The 23,819-nt window shown below is 32.2% G+C and overlaps 5 protein-coding genes and 1 pseudogene across 5 annotated transcripts; all 6 read right to left on the bottom strand.

The window, feature by feature from the left end:
* Positions 1-1,901: 1,901 nt before the first annotated feature.
* On the bottom strand, positions 1,902-2,508 carry LOC117923967 (probable calcium-binding protein CML31). The gene has a single exon (XM_034842498.1). The coding sequence runs from the start codon at positions 2,440-2,442 to the stop codon at positions 2,020-2,022; it is 423 nt and encodes a 140-aa protein (XP_034698389.1). The 5' UTR covers positions 2,443-2,508; the 3' UTR covers positions 1,902-2,019.
* A 3,360-nt stretch (positions 2,509-5,868) lies between these two features.
* Positions 5,869-6,541, bottom strand: LOC117923408 (probable calcium-binding protein CML31). The gene has a single exon (XM_034841676.1). It carries the CDS (start codon positions 6,450-6,452, stop codon positions 6,030-6,032), a length of 423 nt encoding a protein of 140 aa, XP_034697567.1. The 5' UTR covers positions 6,453-6,541; the 3' UTR covers positions 5,869-6,029.
* Positions 6,542-8,099: 1,558 nt separating this feature from the next.
* On the bottom strand, positions 8,100-8,731 carry LOC117924719 (probable calcium-binding protein CML31). Its single transcript, XM_034843442.1, has one exon. The coding sequence runs from the start codon at positions 8,586-8,588 to the stop codon at positions 8,166-8,168; it is 423 nt and encodes a 140-aa protein (XP_034699333.1). The 5' UTR covers positions 8,589-8,731; the 3' UTR covers positions 8,100-8,165.
* Positions 8,732-13,793: 5,062 nt separating this feature from the next.
* Positions 13,794-15,401, bottom strand: LOC117921116 (annotated as a pseudogene).
* A 4,031-nt stretch (positions 15,402-19,432) lies between these two features.
* On the bottom strand, positions 19,433-19,939 carry LOC117925125 (probable calcium-binding protein CML31). The gene has a single exon (XM_034843998.1). The coding sequence runs from the start codon at positions 19,921-19,923 to the stop codon at positions 19,501-19,503; it is 423 nt and encodes a 140-aa protein (XP_034699889.1). The 5' UTR covers positions 19,924-19,939; the 3' UTR covers positions 19,433-19,500.
* Positions 19,940-21,960: 2,021 nt separating this feature from the next.
* On the bottom strand, positions 21,961-22,507 carry LOC117923883 (probable calcium-binding protein CML31). The gene has a single exon (XM_034842381.1). The coding sequence runs from the start codon at positions 22,449-22,451 to the stop codon at positions 22,029-22,031; it is 423 nt and encodes a 140-aa protein (XP_034698272.1). The 5' UTR covers positions 22,452-22,507; the 3' UTR covers positions 21,961-22,028.
* Between the last annotated feature and the right edge of the window lie 1,312 nt (positions 22,508-23,819).

Here is a 23,819-nt window from a genome sequence, read left to right as displayed (position 1 = left end):
CATTGATAATTTTCCTAAAAGCTTTACCCGTAATAGGATTACGCTTCCTTGATTCCATCTCATACATCCCAAAACCCTCTTTCAACACCTCCGTGATTCCCTATTCACACTCACTCTCCATCCACCCCATCCATAAATTCGTCCAACCCCAACAGCCCATCTCCGTTCGAGTCCATCGACTCCAACTATCGCGCCGAGTCCATCAACTCCACCAAAAATCACGCCTCCTACATTAGCAGCAGCTCCTCCCCCTATCACCCATGCAGCGCCATACCTCCAAATGAGAGAGTTTTCCATCACCATCTTCTTGAAAATGCATCCAAAGACACTGCAGTTAACCATGGCTTGCGCAACACAAGAACGTTAGTGCAAATTAATGTGGATAACTCTTTGCAATAGGAAGTGAAGATGTGAAGATCCACTCTTTGCGAGTGTGCATATAATACGTACATAGCTTTTGTGGGGACGCGTAAACCGACTAGAGCTGTTGGATATGGTCATTTTTTAGAGTGAAGAACGAAGACTTGGACTAGGAAACGCGAGTGTTGGGAAATTCAGGGAGTGCGTGTTTGAAAGGTTTGGTGGAATTTCAGTCTGCAACGGTCAAAACCCCCGTAAATGTACAGCGTTTGACTTTTACTTTCTCAATCCACGTGGACATGAGGTCGTTAAGTCACTGCTGCGTGTGCAATGAGATCAATAATACATTCAGAAAACACCCACAGGAAGAGAAATTGTGGGCGCTCAACTCAGCCGCCTTTTCTTTTCTTTTCTTTATAGATGAAGCGATTCATTGAATCATAGGTCTCAGATGGAAACTAATGAACAAAATAACATGCTAACTCCATGAGTACTTCTACACGCTTTCATTAACTCCTTGGCATCAATGAGAAAGATGCTTTAATTCCCTTGGTTGGCATATTAGACAAATATAGAATTGTTTAATAAATTAATTTAATACATGATTTAATCACTTAATTTAAGTTATTAAGACGATAAAGCACCAACTTCCATTCAGAGTTAGTTGAGTTCTTTCTTAGAATCCTAGTCCCTTAATCAAAAAAACTTGTCATCATCGTCGTATATAACAAAATTATTGCAGGTCCAAACATCCTTCAAGGTTTGTCCCAAACAATCATGTACAAAACATATATATAAATGTTATTGTAGGTATAAAATGTCATGCAAAATTAGTAAAACAAATGGAAAAATAATACAAACAAAATATTTATTAAAATTAAAAATATTATGTATACAATCTCAAATATAATATTCTTTACAAAATAATATTTTTTTTCTTCGATTTTTTTGCTTTAACCACAACTTGAAGAATGATGATGACGTTTTCTTAATTTTAAAGATCAATCGAAGGTCACAAGTGACTTATTCTCGAATGAACTTGTTGAATGAGAAAAAACGCATGTAGCAATTCTTTTGTCATTTATCAAACTTATAGGGAGATTTGATAAAACTTTTTCTTTTGATGTGAAATCTCTTTTCTTGTACAAAGTTGCTTTTGTATTTTCTCCCTAAAATTTTCTTTTTAATTTTTGAATTTTTCCCTCTTTTTCTTGAAATAAGTCACCACTATTCATACATGAAGATAGGGAATTTGGATTTTGAATTCTCCTATTTTAGTTTCTTAATTCAAATGATTTAATTTCTTAATTTTAGCAACTTCTCCTCTTTGAAAGGTTTTATCAAAAAGATAATAATATTAATAATATATTTATTATTATTCTTATTATTATCCTTTTATAGTTGGAGATTAATTTTTTTTATTTTTTTTTATGAAACTTGTCCATAAGAAGATATCTATTTTATTTTTGCTTATCCATTTATTTATCAATTTTTGAAGACTAAATTAGTGGTAATTTAATCCACTAAAAATTTTTATGTCATAGGCCGAAAAGAAGAAAAAATCATATTCCACTTGCATGTAGAAAGAATCTTTAGTACAAATCACTCTTTATAAACCTAAAAAGGATACAAATTTCACATGGAAGGTATGAAACAAGATTAAAGCAACATGAGCTTGAACTCATCAAAGCTCAGAACCCCATCCCCATTTACATCAAACTGTGCGATCATAACACTGCACTCTTCCACACTTCTTGACTCTCCCAATCTACTCAGCATCCTCTTCAAGCTCTTTGGAGTAATACACCCACTCCCTTCCATCTCATACATCCTAAAGGCCTCTCTCAAATCCTCCATCTTTCTCTCTTCACCCTCTCTCTCCATCCACCCCACAAATTCCTCCAATCCCAACAACCCATCTCCGTCCGAGTCCATCGACTCCACCACCTCCTGCGCCTCCTCCATCAGCAGTTCCTCCCCTATCGTCCCCAAGCAGCGTCGGAGCTCCGAAGGAGAGAGTTTCCCATCACCATCTTCATCGAAGCGCTTGAAAATGCGTTCATACACATTGCAGTTGATCATGGCTGTCGCAACACAAGGATATCAATGAAAATTAATGTGAATAACACTTAATTTGTGGTAAGATGTGAAGATGTGAGGATGAACACTTTGTGTGTGCATATATAGAGCTGTTGTGGGGACGCGTAAAAGGAGTAGATGGAGCTGTTGGGTACAGAGATTTTGGGAGTGAAGAATTGATACTTTACTAGGAAGTTCCGGAGAATGAAGCGAAGCGAGTGTTGGAGACGTCACGGAGTGCGTATTGGCAGGTTTCGGAGGCAGAAAGTGAGAAATTGCTAGGCTTTGTGCTGGAATTCCACTGTACGAGGGTCAAACCCTCCTCGTAAATGAATACTTTTCTTCTGGCCTGTTTGCTTTTTCAATCCACTTGGACATGATGTGGAAATGATGCGACAGACGAGTAACATGATAGACTTCATGTTACAAAATTAAAAATAAAATAAAATAATAATAATAATAATTTGTTTTTTAAAAAAAATAGTGGGCTTCCGACAAGCAATCTACTTCTACACTATTCCACCAGTAACTCCTCACCGTGGATGAACATATATATATATATATATATATATATATAACAAATATTTTTTTCATTTTGATTAAAAGATTTAGAAATATTTGATAAATTAATTATTTAATAATTTAATATGATTTAATTACTTAATTTAAATTATTAAACATGTTAAAATCCTCTTAAAAGAGTTTTCCATCAAAATTAGTATTGTTTGAATAGAATTTTTAAACGTGGCCCACGACTTTCAATCTTATCCAAGTGTGTGTTCATACTATAAAAATAAAAAATATTAAAAAATAATTTTCTTATATTTGATTCTATTATAAAAAAAATCAAATATAATTAAGTTTAATTGAAACTTTATTATTTTAAAATTATTTAATCCTTATATAAAATAGTTAAATAAGTTTAAAGTAATATATAAAAATAATTTATTGATTTTAAATCTATTATCTATTTTTTTTCTTTTAATTTTCCTATCTATTTTATTTCCCTCAAATTTTTGGAGAATTAAATATTACCTTAATAAAAATATTTCTTATTTTATGATAATCATGTTTTTAAAAACCGGACTGGACAGGCAGGTCCAATCGTCGGCTGGTCATGATTTTGGTTCGATCTGGTCAATTAGACTGGAAATAGGTTGAACCAGGATCGGACCGACTGAACTGGCGATTCGACCGATGAACCGAACGAACGGGTCATTTCCCTTCGAACCAGACAGTTCGAATATTTTATTTTTTTTTAGTATCAAAACAACGTTGTTTTGGAGGATATAAAACCTCTTTCCAAACCCTCTCTCTCCAAACCATAGCAGCTGTCGCCCGTCCCTCACGCACCGCGACAAGCTCCCACTATCGGTCATTTCACCATGCAAAATCTCCCTCCACCGGTCGTAAGACCGTTGCTTGAGTCGCCTCTTCCCCGTCGTGCTGTTGCAAGCCGGTAAGCCACCCCCTGCCGCTATAAACCCCCTCCGACGAGCTGTAACCCCCCCAATCCTCCTTCCCCTGTTGTAAGCCCCCACTCCAGCGGCTATAAATCTCCCCCACCCTAGCGACACCCGCTGTAGATCACACACCCCCCTCCTCGGCCTGTGCAGTGGCAGTAGCTGCTCCAACATTTGATTTTTTTTAAAAAATATTTTATTTTATTTTATTACTTTTATATTTATTATTTAATGTATTATTTTTATTTGTTGATCATAATTTTGATAGATATTGTAAAAATTTAGATAAAATTTATTATTTTTTTGTAATTTTTAAAATTTTAATAATATATAAAATAATAAAATATAAATTTATGACGGTACTGGTTCAACCGCGGTTGGATCGCTGGTCCAACCAGTAAACCGTGAACCAATAACTTTTTTGGTTTAATGACCGATCCAGTTCTGAAAATATCCCTCACGCACCGCGACAAGCTCCCACTATCGGTCATTTCACCATACAAAATCTCCCTCCACCGGTCGTAAGACCGTTGCTTGAGTCGCCTCTTCCCCGTCGTGCTGTTGCAAGCCGGTAAGCCACCCCCTGCCGCTATAAACCCCCTCTGGCGAGCTATAACCACCCCCCCCCAATCCCCTTCCCCTGTTGTAAGCCCCCACTCCAGCGGCTATAAATCTCCCCCACCCTAGCGACACCCGCTGTAGATCACACACCCCCCTCCTCGGCCTGTGCAGTGGCAGTAGCTACTCCAACATTTGATTTTTTTTTTTTTGATTTTTTTGATTTTATTACTTTTATATTTATTATTTAATGTATTATTTTTATTTGTTGATCATAATTTTGATAGATATTGTAAAAATTTAGATAAAATTTATTATTTTTTGTAATTTTAAAAATTTTAATAATATATAAAATAATAAAATATAAATTTATGACGACATTGGTTCAACCGCGGTTGGCTCGCTAGTCCAACCAGTAAACCATGAACCAATAACTTTTCTGGTTTAATGACCGATCCAATTCTGAAAATATTGATGATAATGTAGATATAACAAATTTGGTGCATGAAATTACCACTAAACTATTCTTCAAAATTGTAACTCCTTAATTCAAATGTGACACCTCATGAAATTTAGAAGTATTAGAAAATAAAATTAAATCAAATCATTAAAGTTTAGGAGAGAATTAGAAATATATATTTTTTATTAACAAATTTCCTCAATAAAAAAAGACAAAATCAAAAGAAAATTGAAAATAAATATTCTCTTATTGACTAATTTCCTAAATAAATTAGACAAGTTGTTAACTTTAAGAAACCAAACTTCTTGAATTAAATAATCAAATCTTCGGTATTCCAAATTTTATTCTCTAACTTCACTAACAAATATTGATAACTTCCTTCAGTGATAAAATTGTGAAAAACAACTTCCCACTTAAAAAAAAAAAAAAATAAGGTCCTTAATTGATCTTCAACTCCAATTCATTATCGTCCTATGGATTGTGCACCCCGATAATTATTTTAATGCAAAATTTTTATTCTCATATTTTTTCAATAGTTTTACTTATTTTACAAGACTGCCTAAATTTGCGGGGATAGATATCATTCCAAAATGTAAAATTCAATTACACCAATAATACTTATATATACTTCTACTTATTTATTATTAGGGCAAAAGTTAAACTCTATTTCAAATGGGGTCTAGGCATATTGGTAAATTAATTCTATATAATTTAAAGTTAAAATAATGCAAAACAATAACTTAGACTAAATAACTTTTTAAAAATATAAAATAATTTAATACTTCATTTTTTCCATGATATATATTTCATTATTATTTTATGTAATAATATTATGTATTTTTATAATATTTTTAATATGAATATTTTACAAACAAAGAGAGAAAATGATTTGAATTAACAATTTAATTTAAAAATCAACTTAAATTTTATCACACCTGCTCTTTGCCGTAAAATGAATTTTTATGCAAAATCAAATATAGAACAGGGAGTATTTTCTCCACCATGTGCACGAGGAAAGCAATGAGGAGTATCTTAATTTTTGAATACAAACCACTCTTCTTAAATCTAAAAAAAAAATACAACATTCAGAAAAAAGATGTTAAACAAGATTAAAGCATCATGAGCTTGAACTCATCAAAGCTCAGAACCCCATCCCCATTTACATCAAACTGTCCGATCATAACACTGCACTCTTCCACACTTCTTGACTCCCCCAATCTACTCAGCATCCTCTTCAAGCTCTTTGCAGTTATACACCCACTCCCTTCCATCTCATACATCCTAAAGGCCTCTCTCAAATCCTCCATCTTTCTCTCTTCACCCTCTCTCTCCATCCACCCCACAAATTCCTCAAATCCCAGCAACCCATCTCCGTCCGAGTCCATCGACTCCACCAACTCTTGCGCCTCCTCCATCAGCAGCTCCTCCCCTATCGTCCCCAAGCAGCGTCCGAGCTCCGAAGGAGAGAGTTTCCCATCACCATCTTCATCGAAGCGCTTGAAAATGCGTTCATACACATTGCAGTTAATCATGGCTGTCGCAACACAAGAATGTTAATGAAAATTAATGTGAATAACACTTAATCTGTAGTAAGATGTGAAGATGTGAGGATGAACACTTTGTGTGTGCATATATATAGCTGTTGTGGGAACGCATAAAAGGAGTAGATGGAGCTGTTGGGTATGGAGATTTTGAGAGTGAAGAATGGAGACTTTACTAGGAAGTTCTGGAGGAGACGTCACGGAGTGCGTATTGACTTTACTAAGAATCGAATACTTTTCTTCTAGCCTTTGGCTTTTTCAATCCACTCGGACATGAGGTGGATATGATGCGACAAACGAGAAACGTGTTTAGGCTTGGTGTGTTTACAAAATTAAAACATAAAAAAAAAAAACAAACAAACAAACAAAATAGTGGTCTTCTGTAGAACAAGCAGCTAAAGTCAAAAGACTCAGAACTGGTCTTTCAGACTTCCTATCAACTTCTTCACACTGCCACTGACTCCTCGGATGAATGACACGACTTACAAGCTTTTTCCCAATTACATTTATTTTTAATACATTAGCAAATATTTTTTTTTTTACATAAGATGGAAAAATAAATTGTTTATCATACTTAAAATATTAGAAAATTTTGTAAGTGTTTGATAAATTAATTTATGTTATTAAGCATATTAAAGTTCCATCCTTTTTAAAATTAGTTTTTAAAAGTACAAAGATAGAATTTTTAAACACCGACCCCACGACTTTCAACTTGATTTATGGATATTTTCAAACATCAAATATCATATTTTTCGTTCTTTTTTGTAAGTAAAATCAATTTATTCAAATGGAATAATTAAATTTAAAAGGGTTTTGTTATAATGATTTCACATGTAATAAAAAAATATTTAATTAAATAAAAATAAATTCACCATTATTATCGGATGCAATACATATATATTAACGATGTAGAGTTAGATTGAAATATCCATCAAAATATTTTTTTTATATGAAATTATAGGTATTGATAAAGTGACAAACTTTTAATAGAAAACTATTTTTAAAAAAATTTTGAGGTAGAAAAACAATATTTTGTTTTGGCATTATTTATTATTAATTTTTTTAGTTTTAATTGTAATTTTTAATATTTTAAATTTTATTTTGTCATTGATAGTAACTAATAGGGTTTTTATTTAGTTTCAATAATGATAATAAATAAGACGATGAAGTGTTTTAATTAGAGGATTAAAGAGGAATCTTTCAATTAAGATGATCCACATTTTTTTATAAAATAACTTAATATTATAATTTAAAGTTAACATTAATTAGTTTTATTATGTTTTGCTCAAAATGTTGAAGGTGGAGCTGGTTGATGATGTTATTTAGAAAATACAATAGCAATTAAGAAGTGTTTTTTTTTTAGAGTTTTATCATTATACTCTTTCTCGTTTCTTTTTATAAGTAGTTTTTTTAAATATTAGTGCACTTAGTAGATATAAAGATTATATTGATAACCGAAGCATGTTAATTTTTATTTTATTTTTTGTGTATGATTTGGTTAGCAAAGAAAAATGTAAAACAATAAGTTAAATTAAACAATTTTTTCAAAATCTAAGATAATGTCATATTTAATTGTTTTTATGGTAAATATTTTGTTGTTATTTTAAGTAATGATAAATCCTATGTATGGAAAGAATCTCGAATACAATCCACTCTTTAAATCTAAAAAGAATACAACATTCACATACAAGATATCAAACAATTTTAAAGCATCATGAGCTTGAACTCATCAAAGCTCAGAACCCCATCCCCGTTTACATCAAACTGTCCGATCATAACACCGCACTCTTCCACACTTCTTGACTCCCCCAATCTACTCAGCATCCTCTTCAAGCTCTTTGCACTTATACACCCACTCCCTTCCATCTCATACATCCTAAAGGCCTCTCTCAACTCCTCCATCTTTCTCTCTTCACCCTCTTTTTCCATCCACCCCACAAACTCCTCCATCCCCAACAGCCCATCCCCGTCCGAGTCCATCGACTCCACCAACTCTTGCGCCTCCTCCATCAGCAGCTCCTCCCCTATCGTCTCCACATAGCGTCGAAGCTCCGAAGGAGAGAGTTTCCCATCTCCATCTTCATCAAAGCGCTTGAATATGTGTTCATATATGCTGCAGTCAATCATGGCTGTCGCAACACACAAGGATTTAATGAAAATTAATGTGAATAAAACTTAATTTGTAGTCAAATGTGAAGATATGTGGATGAACAATTTGTGTGTGCATATATATAGCAGTTGTAGGGATGCGTAAAAGGTGCAGATGGAGCTGTTGGGTATGGCGGTTTTGAGAATGAAGAATCGAGACTTTACTAGAAAGTTCTGGAGGAGCCGGACATCACGGAGAAATTGCTCGGCCTTTTGCTGGAATTTTTACTGTAGAACGGTCAAACCCACCTCGTGAATGCATACTTTTCTTCTGGCCTTTGTTTTTTCAATCCGCCTGGACATGAGGTGGAAATGACGTAACAAACGCGTGACATGTTAGACTTAGACTTGATGTTACAAAATTAAAAAAAAAATAGTGGCCCTGGGTTGGAAACCAGCAGAATGACACGTTAACTTCTGAACTACTTCAAAACTTAGTCAACTTATCAACTTCTACGCACTTCCACTACTTTCTACCCACTTCCACACTTCCATGGATGAAAAACATATATAACTTATAAACTTTTTCCCAATTATATACATATTTTAAATATATTAGTAAATATTTTTTTTTCATAACACTTTAGTTAATTTTTATTTAGTTAAATTTAAAAAAAAATAATAATAGTTACATCATTATCTGGATATTGACTTTTTCATGTGTACTTTAATACAAAAGAAAATCAATTAGAATTAAAATTAATTAAAAATTTATATATATTTAAATTATTTAATCAATTTTATAAAAAAGTTAACATAAATAAGATAATTTAAAATAATATATAAAAATAATCTATAGACTTTAATTTTTTAAATTTGTTTTGTTTTTACTTTTTCTTTCTTTCTAATTTTTATCTTTATTTTTCTTCTCAAATTTGCTAGAGCCAAACATAGCCTTAATAAAAGCATTTCTTATTCTATGATATTATATACATTAAAAATTTTGATAGATTAAATTATCATTAAATCAGTCTTCAAAATTATGATTTTTTAACTTAATAAAATTTGAGTTTGATAAGTGATGAGCCCTAGACATTAAAGACTTGACATGAAATTTAAAAAGGTCACATGATGAAATTTATAAAATTACAAAATAAAATCAAACCCAATAATTGAAATCAAGAGAGAATTAGAAATAAATATTCTTTTGTTTACAAATTTCATAAATAAAGGAAACAAATCTCTATTGAAGTCAAAATAGAATTAGAAATAAATATAGTATTATTAATTGATAAATTTGTTAAATGTAGGAAATAAGCTATTAAACCAAATTTATTGAATTAAGTAATCAAATCTTGGGAAACTCTAACAAACTCTAACTTCATTTACAAACAACCGTGACTTTCTCCGATGGAGAAGGTTGTGAAAAAACAAGTTCGCACGAGAAAAATGTTTCACAAACACAAAACACTTTACAAAATCATTCGAGAGTAAATCACTTTAAGTCCTCAATTGATCTACAACTCTAAGAGAACATTTTTCATTACCATTCTTCAGATTGTGTACCTACAATTATTTTAATACAAAATATTTGTTGGTATATTTTTCCTATAATTTTGCTTATTTAACAAGTACTCACTCGACTAATACTATCGGGTAAGAATTCTATACCTTTTACCTGAGAACTAGACTATAGGCTAGGCCTGGTCAGTTTACCTTATTCTCTCCCGTCTTCCTTCGAACCTACTTCTCCTTACTTGCTAGGTAGAGAATTTTTGAATATGTCTTCTTGGCCTTTCGTACCATTAGAGCTCCCATTCTATCATTGTTAAGGCCAATGGTTAACTTGTAAATTGTTGGCTTAGTTTTTAGTTTGAGTAGTTAGTCTGATAGAAGTTAAGAAGGTAATTTCACAGGTAATTTCATAGTCTGTTATAAGCTTCTATTTAAAGAAGCTCTTGTAACCAATTTCAATAGGGTGAATAATAAGTCCTCTGTTTTTCTTCAATCCAAAATCCCCTGTTTTCCTTTGTTTTCTTAAATCCTAATATGGTATTAGAGCTTTGAAATACCAGCAATGGGGAGCTCTTCAATTTCCACCATGGGTGGAGCCTCATCATCTACTGCAAGGTTCATCCTTGTTTCCTTTAGTCACTCTATTTCGGTTCGATTGGATAACAACAACTTCTTGCTTTGGCGAAAGCAAGTTCTTGCAGCAATTCAAGGGCACAAACTACAAAATTTTGTGTTTGGGATAGAACCCCCAGTATTGGAGTTTCTTACGCAAAGAGATGAAGAATGGACAATGTTAATCCAGAATTTCTTGATTGGGAACAACAAAATCAGTTATTGTTGTCTTGGCTTCTTTCTTCAATGTCTGAAGGGATTCTTACACATATGGTAAACTGTGAGAACTCTGCTCAGGTATGGCGAACTTTGGAAAGATATTTTGTTGTTCAAATTCAAGCAAAGTGTCTCAATTTAAAACACAATTGAGAAACACCAGAAAAGACATTCTAACTATGAATGAATATTTGTTAGAGATTAGAGGTTGTATTGATTTGCTAGGATTAGTTGGCCATTCAATGTTTGAAAAAGAACACATTGATGTCATCTTTGAGGGTTTATCACTAGATTATGACAACTTTATTCTTTCAATTGAATCACGCATAGACCCTTATACAGTTGATGATATAGAATCCTTGTTGTTAGCTCAAGAAGCTAGGATAGAAAAGAAGAATAAGGAGTTAGATTTTGCACAACCTAGCTTAGCAAATATTGTTATTACTGGTCAAAACTCTCAGCAAAGCATAAAAAGGGTATACTAATGGTTTTACATAAAATTCCAATTCCAACTTTGGTGGTCCAAACACCTTTAGTGGTCAGTCTTTCTATGGTAAAAAGGGCAATTTTCAGAACAATGCTAGAGGAGGTTTTGGTTTTGCCAATCGAGGAAGAGGTTGTGGAGGCCACTTTAATGGTCAATTTGGTGGGAGAGGTTTTTGGTCTCAAAACAAACCTCAATGTCAACTTTGTGGAAAGATTGGGCATGTGGTGATGAACTATTATTATCATTTTGATAAGAGTTTCATAGGACCATCTCGATTCTAAAATCAACAATCTTCTATTCAAAGCCAATTACAAGGTGCAGGAGGTCAAATGATAACCATGTTTGTTACACCAAAAGTTGTCAATGATACCAATCGGTATCCTAACTCATGAGCTTCTAACCATGTTACTTTTGATGCTACAAACCTGGTGACTAAGGCCGAATATTATGGATCAGATCAAGTTCATATTGGAAATGGTATGGGTTTATCCATTAAGCATGTTGGTCAATCTGTCTTTTCCTCTCCTTATACTTCTAAAATTCTTTCTCTTAAGCAACTCTTACATGTCCCAACTATAACAAAAAATTTACTTAGTGTTTCGAAGTTCGCTTATGATAATGATGTTTTCTTTGAATTTCACTCACATTCCTATTTTGTGAAAGATCGGACTTCTAAAACTGTGCTACTGAAGGGAAAACTTAAAAATGGATTATATGTCTTTGACCACACTCAAATTCATCTCAACCAACAGTTGCAGCCTTTGTTGTCTTTCTCAATGGTCCCAGTTCCAGCATCATCTGTTCAAATTCATCTCAACCAGCAATTGCAGCCTTCATTGTCTTCTTCAAAGGTCCTAATTCTAGCACCATCTATCATTGCCTTACATGTACCTGTTCTCTCTCATTCATGTTCATTGTATGATTTGTGGCATGATAGATCAGGCCACCCTTCTAAGAAAGTTGTAAAAGTTGTACTCACAAATTGCAAAATACCTCTTCTTGATTCAAATTCTCATTCTTTTTGTTCAGCTTGTTGCTTTGGTAAAATTCATAAGTTTCCTTTTAGATTGTCTGATACAACCTACACAAAACCTTTACAATTGGTTCACTTTGACTTATGGGGACCCTCTCCAATGTTATCATCCAATGGCTATAGATATTACATCAGCTTTATAGATGCATTCTCTTGTTTCACTTGGATTTTTTTGTTAAAGCATAAGTCAAATGCTCTTAAAACTTTCTCAATTTTTAAAACACAGGTTGAGTTGTAGCTTGGTTATAAAATAAAGGCTATTCAAACTGATTGGGGAGGATAAGATAGAGCTTTTACTAATCTCTTAATATCTCATGGTATAATTCATAGAAATTCTTGCCCTCATACTCATGAACAAAGTGGGGTTGCGGAGAGAAAGCATCGTCACATAGTATAAAATGGTCTCACTTTATTAGCTAAAGCTCCTATGCCTCTAAAATATTGGGATGAGGCCTTTAGAGTTGCTATTTTCCTAAACAACAGACCTTTAGAGCTGTTATTAAGCATATTAACACTATGCATTAAAGCACCAACTTCCATTCATAGTCAGTTGAGTTCTTCTTTCTTAGAATCCTAGTCCCCTGATTAGTAAAACTTGTCATCATCGTCGTATATAACAAGATTAGTGCAGGTCTAAACACCCTTCAGGGTTTGCCCCAAACAATCATGTACAGAATATATATATATATATATATATATATAAATGTTATTGTACGCACAAATTTTGTAAAATTAGTAAAACAAATAGGAAAATAATGCGAACAAAATATTTATTGAAATTAAAAATATTGTGGGTACAATCTCAAATATAATATTCTTTACAAATGAATATTTTCCCTCCGATTCTTTCGCTTTGACCACAATTTGAAAAACGATGATGACGTTTTCTTGATTTCGAAGATCAATCGAGGGACACAAGTGGCTTATTCCTAAATGGACTCGTTTAATGGTGAAGAACGCATGTAGCAGTCAAGGAGATTTGATGATTCTGAAATCACCTTTGGATTTTCTCCTTAAGATTTTCCTTTCTAGATTTTTTTATTTTTTAATTTCTCTATCTTTTTCTTGAAAGAAGTCACCTCTATTTATACGTGAAGATAGAGAATTTGAATTTTGAATTCCTCAATTAATGGATTTAGTTTCTTGATTTTAGCAACTTCTAATGATGTATTAACATGATAATAATAATAATAATAATAATAATATATTTATTATTAGCATTTTTATAGTTGGAGATTAGTTTCTTTTTTAGGAAAGTTATCCATAAGAGGATATCTATTTTTATTTATTCACTTATCTATTTATTTATCAATTTTTGAAGACCAAATTAGTGATAATTTAATCCACTAAAATTTTTATCTCTAGAGTTATAAACCGGAGAGAAGAAAAAAATCATATTCCTTTTGTATGTAGAAAGAATCTTGAATACAAATCACTCTTATAAACCTAAAAAGAATACAAAATTCACATGGAAGGTATCAAACAAGATTAAAGCATCATGAACTTGAACTCATCAAAGCTCAGAACCCCATCCCTGTTTACATCAAACTGTCCGATCATAACATTGCACTCTTCCACACTTCTTGACTTCCCAAATCCACTCAGCATCCTCTTCAAGCTCTTTGCAGTAATACACCCAGTCCCTTCCATCTCATACATTCTAAAGGCCTCTCTCAACTCCTTCATCTTTCTCTCTTCACCCTCTTTCTCCATCCACACAACAAATTCCTCCAATCACAGCAACCCATCTCCGTCCGAGTCCATCGACTCCATCACCTCCTCCATTAGCAACTCCTCCCCCATCGTCCCCAAGTAACGTCGGAGCTCCGAATGAGAGAGTTTCCCATCACCATCCTCATTGAAGCGCTTGAAAATGTGTTCATACACATTGCAGTTAATCATGGTTGTCACAACACAAGGATGTTAATGAAAATTAATGTGAATAAAACTTAATTTGTAGTAAGATGTGAAGATGTGAGGATGAACACCTTGCGTGTGCATATATATAGTTGTTGTGGGGACGCATAAAAGGAGTAGATAGAGTTGTTGGAGTTTGTAGCCAAAGTAGTGTTTACTTAAAAAAAAAAAAAACAAAACCAAACTAATACATCTTTCAAATTATTTGTCAAACTAGTCTTTTGAATCCACATTAGCAATCCACTACTCTGAAGACCCAATTTTTCATCCAAAATCATTCAACAAAGAAACCCTAACTATTTTTTTCTCTTCTCTACGGCTCCCACCACCTGCGGCTCCTACCATCTACGACTTCCATCAGCAGCTCCACTAGCAACATCTTGTAGTGGCTAGGTAAGTTTTTTTCCCTTATTTTCCTTAGCTTTCTTACTAACCAAACAGAGGAAAACGAAAAATTAAAAACAACCTTTGAAAATTTTAAAAATCTCAAGTTGTTTTTTGTGGTTTCTACTTGTGAACGGAAGAAAAAAAAAACACCGAAAAATGATGGAGAAGAAAAAAAAGAAAGATTGACAGAGAGAGATAAGAGCACTAAAGGAAATTGGTTTCTGTACATTGGGGGTTTGGCTAGATTTCGAATTTGGGCGATGGTGGGTTAGGGTTCGAAGAGGAAGAAAAAGTACAGGTCATGCAAAAATAACAAATTTTTTACCCAAATGCAAATTCTTTGATTTTTCCCAATTTAAAAAATAATAAAAAAAAATCTTCTAGCTCTGTTCTTAACCCAACAAAACCCACCTCTCAAGGAGGCCTTCATCTTTCCCTCGACGCCATAAGCCTTATACAGCGCGATCCTCTTCCTTCTCTTGATCTCGGGATCACTGAATCCTCATGATGAAGACGAGAAGTCCTCATAATAATAGTTTTTGGAAACGGAGGTTCTACTGGAGCGAGGAGGAGGGTATGGCACCCTACTCACCTGCATGTTGGTGGAATAGGCCCTTGGCTTGCCCGACCTTTTATAGTTGTCATGGGAATATTGTGGATCTCTCATCTCTCTCACTTCTCTCATCTCTGCTAGTTGAAGCTTGAAATTTTTTTGTTTTGATGATAGAAAGAGGACAAGATGGAGGGTAGGGAAGGTTGCCGAAAAGGATGGTCTGGAAAGCGCATAAAGAAATTATTTTAACTTTCTTTGAGGGATATTTGATAATTATTTTTGAATTAATTTTTATAATTTTAAAATTTTGAAAATTGATTGAATTTTTTAATATAAAATTATTTGTTTAATTATTTTTTATTTTCACTTTTTTTAATAAAAATTAAAAATTAATCACAATCCACTTTTTTATTTTCCTTTTTTTAATAAAAAATTAAAAATTAATCATAATACACTTGTTTAAAAATCGAGTGGGAACAAAAAGAAATTAAAAATAGAAGAAAATTAAAATAAATCAAAAAAACCACAAAGGAATATATATATATATATATATATATATATATATATATATATATATATATATATATATATATATATATATATATATATATATATATATATATATATATATATATCACTTATTATTATTATTATTATTATTATTATTATTATTATTATGAAAACTAAAAAATATCAAATTGTGTATAGTTATTAATTGTTTTCAAACACAAGTTTTTGATAGATAAAATATTATAAATAAAATACATTTTTAATAAATATTTGAAAAACAAGAAAACATGTCTTTATTCTAAAAAAATATTACAAATAGAATCAAATTTAAAACTATTTTCAAAACACTTCCTAATAAATCCTTAGGGTTATGAGTTATAATTACTTGTTTATTATTAAAATATTTTATCTTCTTATTTATTATAATTACTAGTTTTACTGAGAAACCATCATTACAAATGCTTAAGTTTTTCAAATTATTTTTAAATTTGTTTTCATAATTTATTAACTTTATAAAATTGGAAGTGATTCTTAAATTTATTTTTCTTTCTTTTTCTCCTCTAAAAAAATATATACTTTTTATTATATATATATATATATATATATATATATATATATATAGATATATATTTAAAAAAAATTATTAAGATTAAGGAGATCTGAGTGTGTCAATTTTCAATCATCATTTTTCTAAAGATAATACTATTGCACATATAACAATCTCTTTCCCATTACAAGGCTCTTAGAACTCGAATCATGACCAAACTCTAGGGCTCCTAGAACTCGAATCATTTAATGGCATGTGGAACATTTAATAGCACCTCTACAAATGCTAACAACTTTATAAAACTGTAAAAAGACATGTAGAACCTAGGCTGGATCTCCAAACCATGAAAATTGCTTGTAATTATTGGTTAGCTTTTGAATTGTATCCTATATTAGAAAGTGTATCAAATTCTCAATTAGTATAAATTCCCTTTTGTAAAGAATATTGTATAAAATATTTTATAAGTTAATTTATTATTGTGATATCATATTTCCTCATAAAATAAGGAAAATTATTTAGAATATTTTTATAAACATTTTAGGTCATAGAGGCAAAAATCTATAAGATCGAGATAGACTCCTAAAGATTATAAGATATTTGAAGAACTCAATAGTTATAAAAAAATAAAAATAAAAAACACTAAAAACAAATTTAATATATAGAAAATATTAGTTTTTACTTCAAATTTAACTTATTAAATTATAAATTGTAGAAATTTAATTAAATTTAAAAATTTAAAAATTAACCAAACATAAGCAAAAGTGTATTAACTATTCCGCTTTCTCTTTTTTAATTATTTTAATGGAAAATATTAAAATATTTATAGTCGTAACTATTAATTATGTTGAATATGTACACATTACATCCATTTTTGAAACTTATATAAAATCAAATTTTGAATAAATTTAAAATATTTTCCCACTTAATTTGGGTAGCTTAAACAAAGACATTTTAATTGTTAATGGAAAAATAACAACTTTTTATTCAATTTTAATGGTAATAAATAATAAGAAAATATTATTAATAAAAAACATTGAATTATTTGGATATTAAGGTGTTATTTGTTATTTGATTATTGTTAATAACATACCCTATTATTGTTATTTGTTATTTCATTACAAATTGATGTTATTACTGATGTTTTCTATTGTGTAATTTTGTGGTTAAAAATGAAATTGATTTGATTTTTTTTGCTTCTTCTACAGGTAAACTATGTCTAATTTAACAGTGATAATAGTTTGTTTTAGTAATGGGAAAATAGTGAGAACACAAACCGATGTTGATTATGTTGGGGAGAGAGTTTCCCATTACCATCTTCATCAAAGCGCTTGAATATGCGTTCATATCTGCTGGAGTTAATCATGGTTGCTTAACCGCAAGAACTTGGATTCTTGGAGTGTTGTGAATAACAATTTGTGAGTCCATATATAGCTTTATGAGACGCGTAAAAGGATTACAACTTGGAAGTTTTGAAGTTGAAGATGAGAAGAAGAAAGCATTGATCATCGATGGTGTGAGGGTATGTTTAGCCTCATAAGGGGTGTTTATCTGTTTTGCCCCGTAATCTTATGGAACACAATGAGAATGTTGTATTGCATGGGGGTGTTTATGATACCCCACATTGAATAGGAGAGAAAATTTATGACACTATATAAATATAAATCCCTCTAAACCATGTAGATACATTTTAAAGTTGTAAGGGCCCCTTAGGACTTATAGCGGATAATATCTATACAGTTAAACGCGAGTTGTTACATGTTAACTTCACAATCCATGCTTTCACTAACTCCTTAGCATGAATGAGAAAAATGCTTTAATTCCCTTGGTTGGCATATTAAAAAGATATAGAATTGTTTAATAAATTAATTTAACTTAATTTAAGTTACTAAACATATTAACGCTACGCGTTAAAGCACCAACTTCAATTTAAAGTCAGTTGAGTTACCGTATATAACAAGACTAGTGTAGGGTTCCACACACCCTTGAGTAGGAATGGCAACAGGGCGGGTTCGGGACGGGTCGCCCTCATCCCAACCCCGTCCCGTTTATTCAAAACAAATCTCATCCCCGTCCCAAACCCGGGACGGGGCGGGGTATGTAATCTCATCCCCGTTTTGAAATAATGATCAAAATCCCATCCCCAGCTGTTCCGACCCGGGTTGCCCAAAAACAGGTGAAAACAATGAGTTACAGACTGTTGAAATGAGGAAAATAAATTAGCAAAAAGACCACCTTGTTGCCACCAGATTACAAATCTGGACAATCCCAAATATCACCAACAAATTTCTCATCTTTTGCCTAGAAATTAACAAAAAAAAACACCCCAAAACAAACAAATCAACATTCAAATCTCTCATATTTTACCCAGAAACTGACAAAAAAACACCCCAAACCAAAAAATCAAAATTCCAAAAAAAAAAAAAATACCTAAAACGATTCCCATGGAGAAAATGGCAATTTCGGATGGATTATCTGATGGATTTCTACATTGAGTACTCCAACTGTCCAAAACACACCATCTTTTAGCATTTTGACGAACACTTGAGTTGCTGATTGCAGATTAGGGATGAGTTTCAGGGAGGAGAACGAGGATGGGAGGCATTTGCGGAAGCCATTTCTTCACACTGGAAACTGGTACAAAAAGGGGTTGAGGCAATCTAGTATGATGAGGTCGTCTCAGGTGATTTGGGACAGCTCCGTCTCCATCATCACTTGTGTTCTCATCAACAACCCCAGGAACGAGAACCCTAAAATGAGAGAAAAAAACCTAAAACGGGAGAGGAACACCAGAAAGGATAGGAAGCAAATATTTATAGGTGGGGGTAAACTTAATTTCATATACGGGGTGGGGATTATTGTTACTAAACCCGCCTGATTCAAAGTTTTTTTTTTTTAAAATCTGAACCCGTCTCATCCCTGATTTCTATGCTCCCATACCCGTTCTAATCGGGTCGGGGCGGGTGACCCGAAAAACTCGTGAAATTGTCATTCCTACCCTTGAGAGTTTAATTGGCCCAAACAATCATGTACAGGATATATATATATTAGATGTTATAGAGTGGAAAGAAAAAAAAAATCATATTCTTCTGTATATGTAGAAAGAATCTTGAATACAAATCACTGTTTATAAATCTAAAAAGAATATAAAATTCACGTGGAAGGTATCAAACAATATTAAAGCATCATGAGCTTGAACTCATCAAAGCTCAGAACCCCATCCCCATTTACATCAAACTGTCCGATCATAACACTGCACTCTTCCACGCTTCTAGACTCCCCCAATCTACTCAGCATCCTCTTCAAGCTCTTTGGAGTAATACACCCACTCCCTTCCATCTCATACATCCTAAAAGCCTCTCTCAACTCCTCCATCTTTCTCTTTTCGCCCTCTCTCTCCATCCACCCCACAAATTCCTCCAACCCCACCAACCCATCCCCGTCTGAGTCCATCGACTCCACCACCTCCTGCGCCTCCTCCATCAGCAGCTCCTCCCCTATCATCCCCACGCAACTTCGAAGCTCCGAAGGAGAGAGTTTCCCATCACCATCTTCATCAAAGCGCTTGAATATGCGTTCATATATGCTGCAGTTAATCATGGCTGCTTACCGCAAGAACTTGGATTCTTGGAGTGTTGTGAATAACAATTTGTGAGTCCATATATAGCTTTATGAGACGCGTAAAAGGATTGGAACTTGGAAGTTTTGAAGTTGAAGATGAGAAGAAGAAAGCATGGATCACGGTGTCAGGGAGTGCGTAATTGATGGATTTTTTGGGGGAAGAAAGTGAGAAGCTACCTGGATTAAATTGCGATAGAATTACATCTACAACGGTCAAAACACTCAACCGCCACAGAAAGCTAGTTAGTCTTTTTGGTCTCTTTCTCCCTTCTATCTGCCTAGACATGAGGTGGAAAAGATTTTCGGGTGTGGACTTTTTTATATTAGTAAATTAAATGTGGCTTTTTTATTATCTTTTTGAGATATTTACACCCATGGAAAATAATTTATTTATTTATTTTTAAACAGACCCTTGATTTGTTTAATAATAGGATAGATTTTATAAAATTTTATGTGATATTTTATATAAAAAATAAAAATACTTTTAGGTTATATTTGGTGCACGAAAAGTATTAAGAAAAGAAAAAAATATCAAGAAAAATAATTTTCTTATATTTGATTGTTCTAGAAAGAATTTTCAAAAAAATTAAATATAATTAAAATTAATTAAGAACTTATACATTTTTAAATTTTAAATTATTTAATCTTTATAATGATGAGTTAAAATAAATAAAATAAATTTAAAATAGTAAATAAAAATAATTTATCAACTTCAACTCTTTTTTTTTTTTCCTTAACTTTTTTTTTTCTTATTTATTTTCTTACCTATTTTCTTTCTCTCAAATGTTCTACGAACCAAACATAGTCTTAATGTTAATATTCACAAAAGTAAATCTCATCCAACTTTGGGCTAGGTGCATATTTTGTTTTCTTTTTCTTTTACTATTGTAATTTACCAAATAAGTTTGTAGTCAACTTCTAGAGAGAGTTTACAATATGAGTCATGTCTCGACTTCTCAATATGGTTACAATGAGATCAAATGTAATTTTATTGACAGTTAAGAAGGCACTTCTATGACTATTCAATAATACATCCAGAAAACATCCACAATAAGAGAAATTGTAGGCTCCCAACTCAACCCCCTTTTCTTTTCTTTATAGATGAAGGGATTCATTTAATCATAGTGACAATTAGTTGGAAATTAATTAAAAAAATAAGATGCTAGGTAACGAATCTCATCCAATCGTATAGATATTATCAACTTTGAATCCAAAGGGACCTTCACAATTTTAAAATGCGTTTACAGAATTAAGAAGAACCTCTATATATATAACGTCATAAACTTTCTCTCATATCCGATTTCCAGAGCAAAAAATATCTATATGGTTATATACATGTCATTACAAATTGTATTATAATTGATCATCGATGGTGTGAGGGTATGTTTGACCCCATAAGGGGTGTTTATCTGTTTTGTCTCGTAATCTTATGAGACACAACGAAAATGTTGTATTTGTATGAAAGTGTTTATGATACTTCACATCGAATATGAGAGAAAATTTATGACACTATATAAATATAAATCCCTCTAAACCATGTAGATGCATTTTAAAGCTGTAAGGACCCCTTAGGACTTAGAGCGAATAATATCCATGCAGTTAAACACGAGTTGTTACATGTTAACATCACAATCCATGCTTTCACTAACTCCTTAGCATGAATGAGAAAAATGTTTTAATTCCCCTGGTTGGCATATTAAAAAGATATAGAATTGTTTAATAAATTAATTTAACTTAATTTAAGTTACTAAACATATTAACCCTACGCGTTAAAGCACCAACTTCAATTTAAAGTCAGTTGAATTACCGTATATAACAAGACTAGTGCAGGGTTCCACACACCCTTGAGAGTTTAATTGGCCCAAACAATCATGTACAGAACATATATATATATATATATATATATATATATATATATATATATATATATATATATATATATATATAGTTATATGAATGTTATAGAGTGGAAAGAAAAAGGAAAAATCATATTCCTCTGTATATGTAGAAAGAATCTTGAATACAAATCACTGTTTATAAATCTAAAAAGAATATAAAATTCACGTGGAAGGTATCAAACAATATTAAAGCATCATGAGCTTGAACTCATCAAAGCTCAGAACCCCATCCCCATTTACATCGAACTGTCCGATCATAACACTGCACTCTTCCACACTTCTTGACTCCCCCAATCTACTCAGCATCCTTTTCAAGCTCTTTGCAGTAATACACCCACTCCCTTCCATCTCATACATCCTAAAGGCCTCTCTCAACTCCTCCATCTTTCTCTCTTTACCCTCTCTCTCCATCCACCCCACAAATTCCTCCAATCCCAGCAACCCATCTCCGTCCGAGTCCATCGACTCCACCACCTCCTGCGCCTCCTCCATCAGCAGCTCCTCCCCTATCGTCCCCAAGCAGCATCGGAGCTCCGAAGGAGAGAGTTTCCCATCACCATCTTCATCGAAGCGCTTGAAAATGCGTTCATACACATCGCAGTTAATCATGGATGTGGCAACACAAGGATGTTAATGAAAATTAATGTAAATAACACTTAATTTGTAGTAAGATGTGAAGATGTGAAGATGTGAGGATGAACACTTTGTGTGTGCACATATATATAGCTGTTGTGGGGACGCGTAAAAGGAGTAGATGGAGCTGTTGGGTATAGAGATTTTGAGAGTGAAGAATCGAGACTTTTCTAGGAAGTTCTGGAGAATGAAGCGAAGCGAGTGCTGGAGACGTCACGGAATGCGTATGTTCTAGATTATTGACTGTACAACGGTCAAAACCGCTTCGTAGACGAATACTTTGTTCTTACCTTTTGCTTTTTCAATCCACTTGGACATGTGGTGGGAATGATGCGACAAACGAGAAACATGTTTACAAAATTAAAACATAAAAAATAGTGGTCTTCTGTAGAACAACAAGCTAACGTCAGAACTAGTTTCAAAGTTCAAACAACCTATCTACTTCTACACACTGCCACTTGCTCCGCAGCATGGATGAATGACACAACTTCTAAACTTTTTCCCAATTACATTTATTTTTAATATATTATCAAATATTTTTTTTACATAAGATGGAAAAATAATTTCTTTATCATAATTAACACATTAGAAAATTTTAAAAATATTTGATAACTTAATTTAATAATTTAATCACTTAATTTAAATTATTAAACATATTAAAGTTCCATTTTTTTTAATGGATAGAATTTTCAAACATCAACATGCTAACTTTTAATCAACCCTCTAACTTTTAACTTGATTTATGGATGTACTAAAAAAAAAGTAGAAAGAGTTGCGCATTTTTTTAAAAAAATACAATATAGGAAGTTAATTTTTATTTAATTAAAAATTTTAAAATATCGATATAATTTCAAAATATAAAATTCAATTACACTAATAATATTTCTACTTATTTATTTTAAAAGTCACCCGTCATGCATACACAACATCCTCGTTGTATTCCATAATGCTTTGATATCATTTGTAATGGTTCGCTCTCAATCGTGTAGATATTATCCGCTTTGAACTTAAAGGGGTCCTCACAATTTTAAAATGTGTTTACAGTATTACGATGAGTTCATACTTAACTTTCTCTCCTATTTGATGTAGGATGTCATATAAAGTCTTAGGTAGTGTTCAATTTTTTTACTTAATTCTAAATAGAATTTAAAGCTAAAAGGTGTTTAATAGTGTTAAGTATTAAATTGTTTGTTTTTTAATTATTTCTATTAAGCATTAAAAAGTAAAAAAAATAAAAAATTTACTTTAATTATGGTAATTCACATTTAGCATTCAAAAAAAGTTAAATATTTTAACTTTTTCATTTCAATAAAAAAAATTAGAAATAAATAATAAGTTAACAAA

The sequence above is a fragment of the Vitis riparia genome, chromosome 1 (assembly GCF_004353265.1).
Source record: "Vitis riparia cultivar Riparia Gloire de Montpellier isolate 1030 chromosome 1, EGFV_Vit.rip_1.0, whole genome shotgun sequence".
Taxonomy (NCBI): Eukaryota; Viridiplantae; Streptophyta; class Magnoliopsida; order Vitales; family Vitaceae; genus Vitis; species Vitis riparia.
The sequence above is the reverse complement of the archived record's forward strand: the minus strand, read 5'-3'. Positions and strand labels throughout refer to the sequence as shown.